This window comes from Leptonychotes weddellii, chromosome 10, assembly GCF_054177405.1.
Source record: "Leptonychotes weddellii isolate Sample4059 chromosome 10, ASM5417740v2, whole genome shotgun sequence".
Taxonomy (NCBI): domain Eukaryota; kingdom Metazoa; phylum Chordata; class Mammalia; order Carnivora; family Phocidae; genus Leptonychotes; species Leptonychotes weddellii.
In genome coordinates this window covers 56,495,935-56,511,911 of record NC_138378.1, presented here as the reverse complement: position 1 = coordinate 56,511,911, position 15,977 = coordinate 56,495,935, and the positions used below count along the sequence as shown (strand labels likewise).

The window sequence follows — 15,977 nt, the reverse complement described above, 5'->3', positions numbered from 1 at the left end:
CTGAGGGCAGGTCACAGAAGATTAGGAAGCAAGGAAGAAGGAAGAAATCATTCTATTTCCTCCTCCTCTGCTTTTATTAGCATTAGATAAATTGAAAATGTAGGGAAAGAAGCTAGGAATCTAAATATTAGACTTTCCATTTGTTAGCACAGGCTTTAACTAGAGCCCTTCCCCAAGTCAGGAAATGCCGAATAGTGTCCACGGCAGGAGATGATCCCAGGGATCGAGGCAGGCTATCATTCCCCAAGCTAGGCACACACGTTCCCTCTTTGACTAGCAGGAAGACAAGGTTACAGTTTATAGCACAACTCCATGTGCATTTTCCAGGGAGGTCTGGCTTGCAGAGCATAGCTACAGACCTCAGTATGTCTCCAGCTCTGTCCAGGGAAACCCCTCCTAAGCCCCCCATTCTTGGCTTTGTCCTCCTATCCTGCTGAGGACAAGGCATTTAAGATTCAGGTTTATTAGGTCCTTGGAGGTATTGCCTAAATCTTTGTTCCATGCTCTTCATTCCTATTTGACTTCTTAGGAACATGAGCATCAACAAGGAAGGCCTTTCCGAAGCACCTCTTGAGTATAGAGTGATCTAGAGTGGGCCAAAGCAGAGACATCTCTCTCCTCGTGGCTCCCCACTGCCCCCAGTTAGGGCAACCAGGCGCACAACAGGTCCGCAGTGCAGGATGGCTATTGGGGAGTGGTGGTGACAGCTCACTAAAGATGGAAATTTCTGAAAAATTAAGGGAGAAGTCATACTTCCCCTGTGCTAGATAAAGACCAAATTTTAGTGCTCCACGTGAGATGTTAATCATTAATGAGCCTTCCCAGAAGGAAAATGCCTTGTCATTCCCCACTGGCTTTCTGATCCTTCACCTCTGCCTCCTCAGTCTGACTTGGAGCAATCCCGCTCCGCTCCTGCATGCAGGAGACAATGCAGGCATTGTCTGAGCTCCGGGTCAATGCAAGCCAGTCTCAAAGAGGTCCAGGAACTTGCTCAGGAAGAGTTCTCGAAGGATTCTCTAGAACCCATTCCACTGTTTCACCTTGGGTGGCTCTAAGGTTGGGGAAGGGAAAGCTGATTTTATACCTTTCTCGGCTGCTTACATTTTTATTTTTCCTAGGACTACCACTTTTATAATAATAATTAAAAAAGGAATTAAATTTTATAAGGAAGAAAGGAATTCATTCTTCTGACAGGATTCCAGGAATCTCTTTTGGAGCTCGGGCTGGATAAAAGATCTCCAATGTTCTTTCAATCCATCTTAATAAAAATCAAGATACAATAAGATAGTTAACCTTTACTGAGGACCTACTTTGTGGCAGGCACTATTCAAAATTATTGAGGCCTATTAAATCACGAAATCTCCACAACCTCATGAGATAGGCACATACAACTATCATTCCCATTTTATAGGTGAGGACACTGAGGCACGGAGTGTTAAGACGCTTGGCCATGTGACCGAGGCCACGTTCTTCACCACCCTCCACCACAGGAGTCCTGACTTCTGAACTCTGAAAGAATACAAAGATACATTCCTGACTGCCAAGGCTTTGCTCATCTTCCTAAGGGCCCCCAGCTGTCCTCTCTGTCTGAGGCAGCTCACACCATCTCTCTGTCTCGTGTTGCACAGAGAGAGGGGTGCTCTCGAAGAGTCAGCTGCTCCAACCGAGCGTCTCAGGGGAAAATGGACAGGCAGCGAGCCTGGTGTAGAGGAAGAGAAAGTTCTCTGAACCCACTCTTAACGGAGGCCTACACCCTTCAAAACCTCTACCTCTCACTGTGTCTGGTGGCGGGGGAGGGAAGGGCGGGTAAAGGAGGGGAAGAGGTCTTTTTATTTAAGCCATGGCTGGACACGCAGTGGACACACGGGGCCAGCGTCTACCACAGCACACAGAGGATGCTAGGAACACGGGGCAGGGGACAGAGAGACGGGACCCTGGGCTGCCTGGTGCTGGAACCTGACTCAGACAAGGACCAGAAGAAAGGGGGCCATGCCTGTCAGTGTGGGATTTCCTTAAAGTGTGAGCCACAAGCCAGAGAAATGACTTCTTTCCTTCATTCTTGAACACTGGCCAGTTAGCTGCTAATTAGCGTGTGTATAAATTCCAGCAGGAAGGCCGAAAATTCCATCTCCACTCCAGCAATCAGCTTCCTCCTCCAAAACCTGGCCTTGCCAATCTCCCAAATAAACCCCTGTATCGCACAAAGCATGGTCTCTGGCCGGGCTTCAGAATAGCCAGAGGCAAAGAGGTGGAGACACACTCCGGGCCTCCCCAGCCCCCTGTACACACGCTGCCCTTCATCCTCTTTTTCGGCAGCCTAACACGAAGCAACATGGGGAACAGAGATCCTAGCATCCCCATTAACCCATAAAATGAGAGCTATGAAGAAATTGGGGGCCTTTTAGGGTCAAGGAGTTAGGAATGCTTCCAACACAGACTTTTAAGAAGTACACACCTAGGAGGGAGCAACCCACTAGATTGGAAGGCTCTGGAGCATTAGAGACTAGAAGAACAAACATTTAGTGAACACCTACTATAAGCAGGCTATTGTTCTAGGCCAACCAGATAAGCACTCCTGTATGGAGTTCTCAATCACAGAAGAGGTATCTTAAGTAAAAACATTAAGATTTGCAAAGGGAACCTGCTAAATGCCTGGTATAGAGGGAAGGCATGATCCCCAGGACAGGCTGGGTGGTCGGGAGAGCCTCACATCAGCGGGGGCGCTTGACACAGTCCCAGAGGCAGAATAGAATTTTTCTCCATCTCTGGTCCCCAAGTCACCCGAGGAACACTTTAAAAAAATATAGATTCCTGAACCCCACTCCAGACATACTGAATCAAAAATTCTAGAATGTTACCCTGGAATTGCTATTCTTTTTTAAGAAAAGATATTATAATTATGGTAAACTTCAAACACATACAGCAGTAGATAGGACAGTGGACCCCCCCTCCCATGTGGGCATCACGTAGCCTCAGCAATCATAAACTCAGGGCTGTTTTCTCTCTCACCAATATCCTTATCCATTTCCCCTCCTCCAGTATTATGGAATCTCTGTACCTTTTAAACCAGGGACTCTGAGGCAGTCAGAACATGGATGTGAACTGGGAACCACTCATTGATCAAGACACAGATTAGGAGAAAGGGATTTCCAAGGACGGGGGGACAAAGGCTCCGAGAAATGAAAAAGAATGGCATTGGGGGCAGAACGGCAAATAATTTGGAGCACCTAGAGGGTGGGATATATGGTTGGAGGGAACAGTGATAAGGGTCACAAGATCATTGGGGGCCACCAGAGCCCCGTGTGCACAGACGGTGTCTTTGTGAGAGACACAATAAGCCATCTCCTCTGGGTAGAAAAAGCACCCCTTCCCTGGGCTGAAGCCAGCCACACCAGCAGAGCCGGCCTAGATGCCATCCGCCACTCACTGCTTGCGCCCTTGGCTCTTGCACTGTGCCCAGACCACACAGCTGTGCATAGCAGGCCTGGGGCACGCGCGAGTCTGAAGGAGGCTAAAAAGGGAGCGTGTGACAACTGTGTGCTTTCAAAGAATGGCGGGCAGCAGTGGAGGGGGAGGGCAGACAGGAGGGCAGGGAACCGAGAGGCAGTGAAAGAGTCAAGTCTGTCAAAGACTGCAAACTCACCTGGGAAGAAGGCACAAGGCCCCGAGGTCATGTCTTGAGAGAGAGGCTTGGGGGAGAGAGCTTGTTTGGGTTCTGGGGATAACTGGGGGGCTGGATGTAGTGACAGAGGGTCACTGGTTCACAGGAGTCATTTGAAAGCACGCACGTGTCGGACTTTTAGGGTAGGAGGAAGGAGGGATGAAGGCCCTGGGGAAAACCAGCATTTAGAGAATGGAGGTTGGAGGAGAGCTACAGCTAGGCCAGGCCATACAGAGACTGAGAAGGAATGGTCAGGGAGGTGGGAAGGAATGTGTGTGGGGGGGAGGGGAAAGTGTGGCTCATAGAAGCCAACAGAACAAAAGTGTTCACAGGTGTGATGAGAGGGAAGTGGAAAGGGGAGAAGTAGACATGTAAGGGAGAAGCGAATTTTGGAGAACCTGGGATGACAAGCCAAAGAGTTTGGACTTGAACTTGAGAAGGCGGGGTGACAGATGTCCTGGTGTACAGCATGAGCTTGCTGATCAATCACTTAGGCTTCCTAGGTCTGCCACTGACCGAGTAGGGCCTTGGGCAAGCTACTTAAGGGAACGCTCTGAATCCCTGCCAGTATGCTGGATGGTTATACCCACTGTAATAGGGATGGAATGGGGAATGATGTCTCAGAGGATGGCCGTCCTTCTTCTGTCATCGGCACCTAACAGTGTACTGCCTTGTAGTATGGCTGAGCTCTTCCTACACCTAACTCTTGTATCTCCAACGGGCTTGTGAGCTGCTTCGGGGGCAGAGATTAGGGTTTTAAACTAACTGAAGTCAGTGGTCATTTGTTGACTATTTACTATGTGTAAGACAAGAAGAGCATGTAAAACAAGATGATGGAGGGGTTTACAAAAAATAGATATGTAAATAAATGGTCCTTAAGGGCATTTGCAACTTAGTGAAGGATCCATAGCGACGCCTAACGCTAACTAACACAAGGTGGACAGTGGTAGGCACAGCAACAAAAGTCTCAGGTCCCATTCATTCCCGAATTGCAGACGGAAGCGTGGGTGATGGAGAAACTTGCTCTGGCTGGTGGGACCAGGCTTTGTGTGGGCAGGCAGTACTGTGTGAGGCCTCTGTCTGAGGAGGGCATGAGCACAGGCTAGCTGGGAATTGGCAGGTGGGTTTGAGAAAAGCTGAGAACCTTGGTGGGTTCAAAACAAGGTGCTACGGGGACTGCAGAGAGAAAGGGGTACCAGGATGTAGCAGACACAACCTAAGCAGAGCCCCAGTGAGTCCCACTCTGCTATAATCCCATAGTCCCTCCCTGAGTATGGTGGAAGCTGGGACTTCCTCTAACCAAAAGAAGGTGGAAAAGGCAATGTCATGTCACTATCACGATAATGTGACATTACAGGGCAAAGGAATTGTGCAGATATAATAAAGGTTTGAGTTAAACAAATCATTTGAGTTAAACAAAAGGGGGATTGTCCCAGGCAGGCCTAATCTAATCAAGTGATCCTATAAAAAGAGGGTCCAAGCCTTCCCTGGAGTTAGAGACTCCAAGCAGGAAAGGCTTTCTCTCCGGCTGGCCTTGAAGAAGCCAGCCACATGCTGCAAGGAACGGAGTTCTGCCTACCAGTGTGTGAGCTCAGAGGAGGACCCCAAACTTTAGACAAGCATACGGCCTGACACCCTGATCACAGCAGAGAGACCCCAAGCCGAGGGCCACGGTGCACCGTGCCTGAACTCCAGGACCACAGAAACAGGGGGATAATAAGTGGGTGCTGTCTGAAGCCCCTAAGTCTGTGGTATTTTGTTACGCAGCAATAGGAAGCCAATACAGGGACTCACAGTGTGGTGCACCGTGACCAGCAGGCTGAAAAGTTCAAGCTTTATTTTGTAGGCTGGGGGGGAGGTACTGACTCTTTTTGAGCAGAGAGACGCATACTTGAGGAAATTAAGAGTCGTCAGTAAAAAGGAAGTCTGGGGTGAGGGTTGGTCAGAACCCCTCAACGAGCATTTAGTCAGAACACTGCTCCCAGGAGAGGGTCAGGAAGGTTCTAGTGACTAAGTTCTGGGTTGAACCCGGCTAGCTATTCTTCTACCCAATTGAAAAAAGGTGGGGGGCGGGGGGCGGTGGCAAAAACCAAGTCAAGAAACTGACAGTTATTGAGAAAACCTTAAGGAACTTTAGTGTCCTTGTTGCTAATTATAAATATTTACTCCTCCCAGAACTCCTGACCTCACAGAAGAGCCTGCGTAAATAGCCCCGCTCCCTTACTGGAAAATTAGTATGTGAGTGTGTGAGTGTGCGTGTGTGTGTGTGTGTTCTATGTTTTCTTGGAAGGGGGACAGGGCGGCAGTGAGGGACTGGATGATCTGCAGTAACTTCCTGTTGGATATTGTCTAGCTCCCTTCCCCTCCTCCTCCTCGAATCATAAACCCAGAGACCCCCAAGCAACTCCTCCTCCTCCTGATTCTATCTGCTGGAGACAACAAAGCCAAACAAACTCAGGAAGTGGCAAGAGGTTGGGAAGGGGAGGAAGTTCATGGCACAGAAGGAAAAAGTAAAGAGAATGCCCTGATGTTGAAGGAAGAGGGTGGGGAGGGAGAGAAATGAAGGTCACTCCAAGGTCGCTCGGCGCCAAGCCTTTAAAATGTTGTGCTTGGGCTTTCAATCAAAACTGGCACAAACGGTGGGTCAGATCTCCTGAGGCTATTCAAATATTAACATTCACAGTGATAAACAGCCCCCAAAAAAGTCCTCTGCGGGCAAATTAGAACAAACAACTCATCTAAAGCGGGTTGCTAAGAGACCAGTTGGGCGGGAGCCAAAGTCAGTTCAAGTGTCTGGAGAATTCTTTATTTTTTCGCTTTCACGAAAGGCAGGAGGAGGGAAGAGCTACCTGTAGATGACTCCATGTTGGTGGAGGAACATGAGGGCTGACGTAACCTCTGCAGCATAGAACCGGGAACGAGGCTCGTCGAATTTTCGGGAGCGCTGAATCTGGAACATAAGGTCGCCACCATTTACATACTCCATGACGAAAAAGAGGCGGTCCTGAAAGGAGAGCAGAAAATGCCATTTAGGTAATTCCACTGCTGCTTCCACACGGGCCAGAGAGCATCTCCTGAGCCCGAATCCAAGGGGGAAGAAGGTGCAGAGATGGATGAATCCTGGTAGCACGAAATCCAGACAGAAGACAGAAGACAGATAATCCAGACAGCACACGGATTAGGGTATGACGTATTATTTTAAATCTCTTTCTCTGTTTTACTTTTATGAACATCAGCTTAGCTTAGTGGAGGAAGCCCAAAACGGACAGAAAGGAGACCTGGGTCTTTGATTTCTGTGACAACCCTGAAGTGTTTCCTTGGACAAGTCGCTGTCCCTTTGGAGGCTCCAGCTACCTTTATATGTGCGGGAGGTTGGATAATGGCTCCCCACCAGATATCTATGTCCTAATCCCTTTACGTGCAAGTGTTACCTGAGACAGCAAAAAAGAACTTTGCAGATGTGATTACAGTAAGGATCTTGAGATGGCAAGTTATTCTGGATCACCAGGGTGGGCCCTCAAAGCAATCACAGGTGTCCTTATAAGAGAAAGGCAGGGGGGAGATTTGAGAAGCAGGAAGAGGGCAATGTGGCCACAGAAGCAGAGACTGTGCTGTGGCCACAAGCCAAAGAACATGGCAGCTACCAGAAGCTGGAAGAGGCAGGGATGGACTCTCCCCTGAGGGCCTGGGGAGAGAGCAGGGCCCTATGGACACCTTGATTTCAGCCCAGTGACACTGGTTCCAGGCTTCTGGTCTCCAGAACAATGAGAGAATAGATTCAGATTGTTTTAAGCCCCCACCTGGTGGTAATGGGTGAAGGCAGCCCTGAGAAACTACTACAAGGTCCCACGGGCTATTGAGGCTGCGAGGGCCCCTTCTGTGGGACACTTTTCACTCTGGAGGATGTTCCTACTGGGATACCCATCTTGGGAATTTCCTATGGCTTCTTTCCTCAAGGTGGCCTCCGAATGACCCAACCACACTCATACCTCATCGGAGGAGGGGCCTTCTTTATCTTCACTCAGTGCCAGTGTGTGAAGGAGACGGATGGAAATTCACTTTTGCAGCTTTCTGACTACTATTTCCCAAGCCTGTAAGGTGTGGGGTGCTGTGCTGGGCGGGAGGCAAAGAATGGCAAGCCAGCACTGTCCCCTGCAGAACTTAGGAGCCAAGGGTGGAGAAGGGGAAATGGGCAGAATGAAGGAAACAAAACAGGAGCGGAGTGTCTTAAAGATGAACGAGCAAGAGAAAGGTGGGCTCTCTAAACTGGGGGCCACGGACGATTCTGGACAGAGCTAGGGCCTGAGACAACAAGGAGGCGGGGGTGGGGGGCAGGAACAAATCCCAGGATTTGGGGACAGGGTGAGAATGCCGAGGGCGGGGGCTGAGCAGGTCAGCGGGGGAGGAAGGAACGCTGGGGAGGCCAGAGGGGTAAGCACATTCTTAACATATAGACAGAGTCTAAGTGAAGCTGCCAGGAGGAGGTGATCATGCTCCTTCTTTATTCATGAAGCAGCTGTGATAGCATATTTATTATTGGCATTGCTTTGAAAATAAGTCCATCGTTAAGAACTGTTACGAATTCAGACTACCTTCTGCCCGACAGTCTCCCAATTTATTCAAGCTATACTGATACTCACAAAGGGCCTACGGTCTACCTTCTCTTCCATTTGTCTTCCTTCCCCTTAAAGGTCTGCCCCGTTTTCTCCCCAGAGTACGATTCTGGACTCAAAAGTACATAGGCTGCCTTGTCAGCCATTCCCTCAATCACCCATTCCCCATTCAAATCCTCATTACAAAAACCGAATGCTCAGGCTGACCCCAGCCCCATGAGACCAGAATTTCTGAGGGTGGGCCTCAGGCATCGGTCGTGCGCAAAGCTCCCCATGGGACTGCAGTGTGCAGCCCGGGTTCAGAACCACGCTTCCATCTGGGTTCTGCCAAGGTGTTTGGTGTCCGAGAGATACATGGATTAGAAATCATTTAAATTTTCCTTCTTCTGTTTGCAAGGATCTCCCAAGAACATGGGTTCTCCAGCTTGTGCATCGGAATCACATGAAGACTTGTGAGAACACGGATTCCGCCCCTCACCCCCGAGTTTTCTATTCGGAAGCCCCGGGGTGGTGAATCGGAGCATCGGCCTCTCTCGCCCCACTGAGAACCACGGCCCCAGAGCGCTGGGGGCCAAAGGGCAGCTGCACCATGCGCCCAGCACTGCCCCGATCTAGCTGAGTCCCAGCATCAGACGGCCTCTGGGATGCCCTGTCGTGCGGCCCAGCCGGACGTGGGCCTCAGCAACAATGCCGTCTTTCCTCGGCTCTGTTTGAAGGAATCCAAGGCTTTCCAGAGGAGAAAACCTCGCTTCTCTACACCCTCCTGTGCTCCCTGGCTGCTTTTGATCCCACCAACCCTAGACACACAGCATTTAAGAACAGGGTCTGTGGAGTGACAAAGAAGGGCTCCCACCGAACTCTGTCACTTACTGGCTAGGTGAGCTCAGGCAAATGACTTCCTCCCTGTGCTCGGTTTTCTCATCTGTAAAAAGCGGATGATAGAGGACCTGCCTTACAGATGTCTTATGGGGATGATATTATATGTTAAAGTGCCAGGTTCGAAATGGGTGCTCCAGGAAGGTGGCCTCATCCTATTGTCACCGATGGCATAGAGCTGCTACCATCACCAAGTCTTCCCTTCCCGTCCTTTTAGCAGTATTTTCCTCCGGAGCACTTCCTCTTCCAAAAAACACTTGGCTCCCTTGGCTCTCAGGCCAGTTTCCTCCCCATGTCTCGGGCAGGTGGTCTCGGGCCTGCTCGTGCGGGCTTCTCTCCCCAGCCATCAGGGGGCTCTAGGGCCCCCCCTTCCTCACTCTGTCCTGGCTGAGCAGTCTCATCCACACCCACAGTGTCTAATGCACTTCGCTCGGCACAGGTGACCCGCGAACGTCAACCTCCGTGTCAGACTTCTCCTCCAAGCCACGTACCCATTTATCCAACTGCGTTTCTTTTTTTTTTTTTTTAAGATTTTATTTATTTATTTATTTGACAGGGAGAGAGAGAGAGAGCGAGCACACAAGCAGGGGGAGCGGCAGGCAGAGGGAGAGGGAGAGGCAGGCTCCCCGCTGAGCACAGAGCCTGATGTGGGGCTTCAGCCCAGGACCCCGGGATCATGACCTGAGCCGAAGGCAGATGCCCAACAGACTGAGCCACCCAGGCGCCCCTTTCCAACCGAATTTCTGACATTTCCCTCTAGATGCCACAAAAGCACTCAACTCAACACGTTCAAAGCTGACTCGGTAATTTCCCCCCAGTGAACCGGTCCTCGTCCAAGGCGCCTGTGCACAAGCCAGAGACCTGAAACTCACTCTGGGTACCTCCCTCTCCCTCATCCCTTACATCCATCACCAAGCCCTGTTGCTCCTCCCTGTTGTACTTGTGTACTGACTATTTTGTACCTGCTACATTTGTCTACTTCTTTTAGTCTCTGCCCGCCTCGGCTCAGGGCCACCATTCTGGTCCAAGTAATTAATTATCACCTCATCTAGATTCTTAACGAGTGCCTTCTTCCTAATGCTCCCCACACTGACTAGTCCCCCTAGCAAATGCGGATCACACTACAGGCAGTTACCCTGCTGAAATGAAAATCTGAGTGTAACCCATCCCCCTCCCTCCTCTCTTTCTATTGATTATTCTTTTAAGGGCTTCCTATTACTCTTGGAATAAATAAGAAACTCCTTAATATGCCTGATGGCCTATTATGATCTGCCCAATCTACCTTCTTCTGAGTCGTCTCCCTTCCAGCCACCTCTGGTTCCCTCTGTCCCAACAGCAAATTCCCTCTTGCCACAGGGCCTTTGCTTATGCTATTCCCTCTGCTTGGAATGTTTCCCCTCTCCCTTCCCCTGGTTAGTCCCTCCTCATCCTTGAGATTCCAGTACAGCCGTCTTTTCTTCTAAGAAGCTGTCCCTAACTTCCCTGACAAGGTCAAATCTCATTATTATATGCTGTGTTCTCCCCTGTAGCATTCAGGAGGTTTGATTTGCATAACTGACTCATGTCTTTCTCCCCCGGCTGTCTGTCTGTTTCATGAAGGCAGGAACTGTTAGAAATTCTGCCCTATTAGTTTGTAAGGGAACTAGCCTGAGCCCAAAAGAAAAGCTTCCCTTTATTATTATTCTAATATATAATTCCCTTTAAAAACAATCATTGTGTGGATGGAAGAATGAAAAAAGGTTATGGGCTGGAAAGGAGAAAGGGAACCAAAGGGAACTCTGATTTTTGGAGCTGCAAACTCTTACTGCTTAAGGAGCTAGAGACAAGTCAGCCTGCTGCAGAGAGCCGCCTGCCTGCGGAATCGGGAAATGAGTACCCACTCTGACCAGTCTGCCCGCATGGGGGTCTGTCTGTATCAGCACCCTGGATTCAGTTACAACTCTAAACAGTTCTTTCGTTCCATGGGCAGTGTCTTCACTTCCCAGTGAGACGGTCAGTTCCTTGAGGAACACAGTTTCTTCTTCCTAGCAACCCCCCCCACCACCAGCTCTGAACTCCGTAACTAAGGAGGCACTCAATAAAAATCTGCTCATCCAACATTCGCTCCGTGTGAGCATCCCGAGGGAGGGATTCTTGTCGGGTCAATCCCTTACTGGATCTCCAGCAACGAGAACTGAGCCCGGCATACAGTGGGTTACCGGTACGTCTTTGTCGAATGCATGAGTTCTTGAACATCCACCACACATGAAGCTCTAGTTGCTGGAAATTCAATAGTGAACCAGAGCTGGTTTCCCTGTGTTATTCCTGTTGTTAACCTCACTTGGAGTTAGTCTAACATTAGCTCATTTTGAACTTCCGCTGAAACCTGCTTTCTACTCAATATACCTCAATGTGCACAGCCCCCAAGCAGAATCACCCCTCTTTAAATTGGAGGGACAGATGTTCAAAGCCAGATCAATTTTTCACTCCCCCTCCCTCCATTCAGGGAGTTTGGATCCTTTCTGACCTCCACACCTAACACATCTGAGAAGCATGTTTTGATGCAGAGTGAGTGAGAACCTTAAGTCATTCTGGGAACTGCTTAATTACATAAACTGAAATCAAAAGAAAGCTGGCAGACCCAGCAGCTAGTCATTAATCCCCTCTTGGCATCAGTAGAAAACAAAACAAAACAAAAACCCAACTTCCTGGTAAAGTAAGCAAATATGTTTTCTGAGGTAATCAAAGATTTTAAAAGCCTTATTCCACCTTCTCCTCCCTTAATCTCACCTGAATGTCCAAAAAGTTACGGTCCTGTGATAGTAAGTAAAATAATGAAATTAGGAAAGAGATTATATGTCATGGCCATTTAGGGTAAGAATAGTTAATCATGACCTACAAGCCGGAAGGGCCACACCGTGTATTTGAAATTCCCATTGGGCTCTGTTTTCCCAGAGCGCTAACCTTTCCTGCCTTTGAAGGGAACGCTAGGCCTGCCCTGTTCATCTTTCAAGGTGTGATGGATAGCCAGAGGCTTCCTCTCAGCAGCACCACATGTCCTGCCAATTGGATGTGTTTGGATGCACATTCCCCACCATTTGCGAGCTGTTTATATGTGCAGAGATTCTATCGCTTTTGAATCAATTTCACATGAGCGCCCAACAAAAGATGGGACTTGGAACAGTCTGCCTTTGATGTGCCAGTGACGGGATGAACAATTTCTCCTGTGCGTCATCTAAGGGAATCATGGGTCCTCACTTCACACTCTGTGACATCTCCTCGCTCCCCTCCATGTCCGCATCATTTAATCTATCAATTCAACAGGTCTTTCTTGGGTGCCCAGCCCTGGGGTGGGTCCCTGGGGGATATGAAAGATGACATAAGCCATAAGCCATGGCTTTGGTTTCTAAGAAGTAGGAATTGAACATGGGAAACCACAAAAAAGCAACACAAAACGTTCTATGGTTATGTGTGAAACCCTCCTCTATTGAATCAGATTGTGAAGCCTAGGTATCTGGGTCTTACTTAGTTAATCCATACAGAGTAATTGTCTGTCATCCAGGCCTTAGCACTTACAGAAGATCATGATAGGAAACCGTCATGGGAAAACCCTTTCTATATTTTATTTTCCGTACTAGAACTGGTCCTGGTGGAACTGGCCGTTGCAATATAGGAATTTGGTTGACACAAATCTGAATTAGGGTTAGCATGTGGGCGAGAGAGTAGTAGTCCTGGCAAGTTAAAGGAACAGCCCTCAAGGAAGAGGTAAGTGGAAAGGGACACCACGGGGCGGGGATGGGGAGGGTGGGATTGAGTCGGTGAAAAAAACTTGCTATCTAGGAAACCGCTCGTAAATTCTGGATGTAGGTAGGAAGGAGACAGATTGGTGGTGGCAGTGGGCGAGGCGGGGAGGTTCTAAAAAACACAGGTAGGAAGCAAAGAACCCCAGAAATCTTCTGAGTTGTAAAATGGCATGATTAAAGCTGACCTAAAGCAAAACCATTCTGGAAGCAGAATTCAAGATGGAGTGGAAGAAGGCAGCCTGAAGTTATTCCATTTCTTCCCTATTTCCACTGTCCTGTCCTCAACGTTTCATCATCTTTTAAAAAGAACAAACAACAGGCACTCTCCCTCCTCTCTATTACACCTCCTTGGTAGAACCAAAGGCAAGATCCAACCACCCTGGCAAACCTAACCAAAACCATTTTATTTCCCCACAAAGCAAGCAAGCCCTCGTCACAGTAAACACCCTTCTTCTTACTGGAGACTTACCTCTCAGTTAATAGAGAAGGAGAGTCTCGTGTAGATAGTAACTATGATTACTGGGGTAAGTTTTCCTAAGCAATAACAAAAATAATTATCACCTGAATAATGTTAAAAAAAATCATTTTCACACATCTTCAGCCCTTCTTCTCATAGGCCTTCCCCTCCTTCCACCTCCCACTGTTCTGAGGCCTTACTCCAGTGTCATGGCCTTGGTGTGATGTTTCCCCAAGTTCAGATTTATCTCAGCCAAATTCCTAGAGCAATAACCAATTCCACCAACACAAATGGTAGTAGGGAAAATACAGAGTGGATTTTCACAGGGTTGTGTCTTATGATGATCTTCTAGAAGCCATCAAGGGAAGAGTCTACCCTACTTTGGGTAAAAGGGGAGATGCTTGTTTTCATGTGGGAAAGCCTTAACCTAATCAGAATTGGCCAAACAGTAAAAATTTTGCATAAGAGTCTGCTGGTTGGGAAGGTCTAAACTTCATTCATTTGCATCTGATATTTGTTTCCAATTGCTTGAAACTATGATTATTTGACGTACACAGGATGCCCCAGGTTTAAAGGGACCTAAAATGTAGCAAACTGACTCACCCAATAAAGCTCAAATAAACACTTCCTGCCTCTGATTAGAGCTGAACTTTGCTCAGAGAACAACTTCAAGTCACTGCCAACCTGCCCCACACGCTATCATCTGTGTGAAAGCCAGGGGCAAGGGGAAGGGTCTGCCTTCAACGCATCAGAGAATACTTTCCTTTTACAGGGTCCTCAACCTCTTCTGAGAAAGAAGACTCTGACATGACATGACAGTATGGCGGGAACAGCCCCCAAATAGGTTACGTGTCAATGATGTTGACCACCGGGGTGACCTCCTGCCCTGAACAAGGACAGTGTCTGAAGTCAAGTGGGAGTAACAGCTTACTGTTAGTTCCCGTTTTGAAAATGACAGAATCAAGAGGGTTTCGATGGGGAACACGGCCAGTGAAAAGGACAGTGGTGTGGCTTGGCTGAGGCTCTCTCTTTTAGTCCATCCCATCATCAGAGGATCAATGTCTGGTACCTCAGCGTCACCTCGCAGTACCCAGCTTCCTCCTGCTTCCTCCTGGTTTCCCGAGTCAGCTGCTTTCTTCATCAAGTGCCACTCCTGGGGTGTGGCATCGGGCTATCATCCTCTGTCCCTGGCTGTTGACCTGGGCTCCAGGAAAGCAGGAAGGCATCAGGAACCTTGACCCTCCCTCATCTGCCCAACTTAGAGGTCTGGTCATCCAGCACAGCTTTCAGGCTCTGGGCTGTGCCTGTTGCCCACCCAGAACCTGGTCAAGATGGCGACATAGGCCAAATCGGTCCTTGATGATACCAAGAGATACTCTAAATCGGAAGAAGACATCGCCTGCTCATTGGAGCCTGTTGTCACCAGTAGTCAGCTGTTTGAAGCCAATGTTAAGGACCTATGGAATGTTCCTTCTAAGTGTTTTCAAGCATAGGAATAAAAGTATTCTTGTTCTAATCCCATTTCCCCAACCCAGCCAAGGCCCACATCATAATCTTGTCCTTTACCAATGTTCTTCCCATGAGCTCAGGCTGGTCCTCCCAATCCAGTGTGTAACGGCATCAAACTCTGATTGTTTCCCACACATAAGCCTTCCTGTGAGTCCATTAGGTCATAAGTGCCAACAGCTGGGGCTCAGGACATCACTTTCTTGTGCTTCCCCATCTTGTCTAGGCTCAGTGCATGTGCAGCTCAGTAAGAAGAACCAAGTCTGCCCGTCTCCAGCTCAGATGCTAGAGACGGACCCCACACGGGACTGAAGCAGCCCAGAGAGCTGCTGCCCTGATTCCAGAAACTTAGCTGTCACCTTACTATTTCCTGCGCCCAACAAAAGAAGAAGTACCTACAGAGGTCATACTTGAGGTCTGATTTCCAGGAGGCTCTTGCACCTACTACCATTGTAAACAAAGCCTGTGGTCCTGGGTTAGGTCAACCCTTGAGCATGTTATTGCTGTTGCTATTGTGTTTGCTGTTTCGCTAGCTGCGTTTTTTGTTTCTTTGCTTGCTTAATTCTATTTAGCCAGAAATCCTGCTCACCAACCAGAGGATTAGAATATCCCCACGTTAGTGGTCAAGTGACCAAGTCCATTCAGCAAAAAGCAATCAAGGAAACTTTCTTCAATCCTGGGCATACAAAAGGACTGACCAGTTAACCGAATTGTTCCCTTTACAACCAGCTATCAGCATCACCATAGTCCCTCTTTTCTTACCTTTCTTTTCTTTCCAAAGATTATGCAAAGTTCTTGTGACAGTTTTAAAGATAAGCAAATACGAGGTAGCTGACTCTGAGTGGAGAAGGTACATCATTAGTTCCCTTTGATTGTGGGAGAAACACATAACCTGCTTAGATGGAAATATTCGGGTTGATCACACGAAAAGTGACAAAAGAAAAGCTTTCCCCCTCACACCTCCTGGCGGGGAGGGGGGAGGGGGTTGCAGTCTGAGCTGATCCTATGTAAAAGGATCCTGTAAATTCCTGGACCAATGGTCTCCAGCCTTCTTCCACCCTAGCACTCTGACAGACAGAGTG

The 15,977-nt window shown here is 48.6% G+C and overlaps 1 protein-coding gene and 1 long non-coding RNA gene across 3 annotated transcripts in view; one reads left to right on the top strand and one right to left on the bottom strand.

The window, feature by feature from the left end:
* The window catches only part of PRKCE (protein kinase C epsilon), a 478,122-nt gene that overhangs the window by 78,223 nt on the left and 383,922 nt on the right, over positions 1-15,977 (bottom strand). For both annotated transcript variants that reach the window (XM_081833506.1, XM_081833507.1), the window contains one exon: positions 6,511-6,665. In XM_081833506.1, the coding sequence (XP_081689632.1) occupies positions 6,511-6,665 (155 nt within the window). The remainder of the gene's footprint in view (positions 1-6,510; positions 6,666-15,977) is intronic.
* Positions 1-15,977, top strand: part of LOC145723890 (uncharacterized) — a 1,084,435-nt gene that overhangs the window by 699,918 nt on the left and 368,540 nt on the right. The window lies entirely within an intron of this gene.